At 63.8% G+C, this 448-nt stretch overlaps 1 protein-coding gene across 1 annotated transcript in view; it reads left to right on the top strand.

Moving 5' to 3' along the window:
* The first annotated feature begins 67 nt into the window (after nt 1-67).
* Nucleotides 68-448, top strand: part of FAAH2 (fatty acid amide hydrolase 2) — a 5,740-nt gene continuing 5,359 nt past the window's right edge. The window contains exon 1 of the mRNA XM_008944888.1: nt 68-285. Coding sequence (XP_008943136.1) covers nt 68-285 — 218 coding nt within the window. The remainder of the gene's footprint in view (nt 286-448) is intronic.

Raw genomic sequence — 448 nt, 5'->3', positions numbered from 1 at the left:
CCCAGGGTTATCTTGGGGGAGCTGGCCCTGATGCCTCCTTCCCTCTGCTGACCCTGGCACTGCAGGGATGCCCAACACCTCTGGCCTGGTCAACCGCCGCAACGTGATCGCCACCTCGGACGCCACGGTGGTGTCCCGGCTGAAGCAGGCTGGTGCCATCCCGCTGGGCGTGACCAACTGCAGCGAGCTGTGCATGTGGTTCGAGTCCAGCAACAAGGTCTACGGCCGGACCAACAACCCCTATGACCTGCAGAGGATCGTGGGTGGCAGCTCAGGTGAGCCCTGGCCCCTCAGCACAGGCCTGCAGGTTAAAGTGCAGCAAGGAGAGGGTTCCCGGGTCCTCTGCAGCCTGCTTTAGTGTGCTGCTGAGCTCCTGCAGAGCTCGTGGGCCTCTCGCCCAGCCACTGCCACTTGGAGGTGCAGCTGCTTTGCGCCTCCTGGATGTTAC

This window comes from Merops nubicus, unplaced genomic scaffold, assembly GCF_000691845.1.
Source record: "Merops nubicus isolate BGI_N331 unplaced genomic scaffold, ASM69184v1 scaffold27927, whole genome shotgun sequence".
Classification (NCBI taxonomy): domain Eukaryota; kingdom Metazoa; phylum Chordata; class Aves; order Coraciiformes; family Meropidae; genus Merops; species Merops nubicus.
This window is presented reverse-complemented; position numbering and strand designations above follow the sequence as displayed.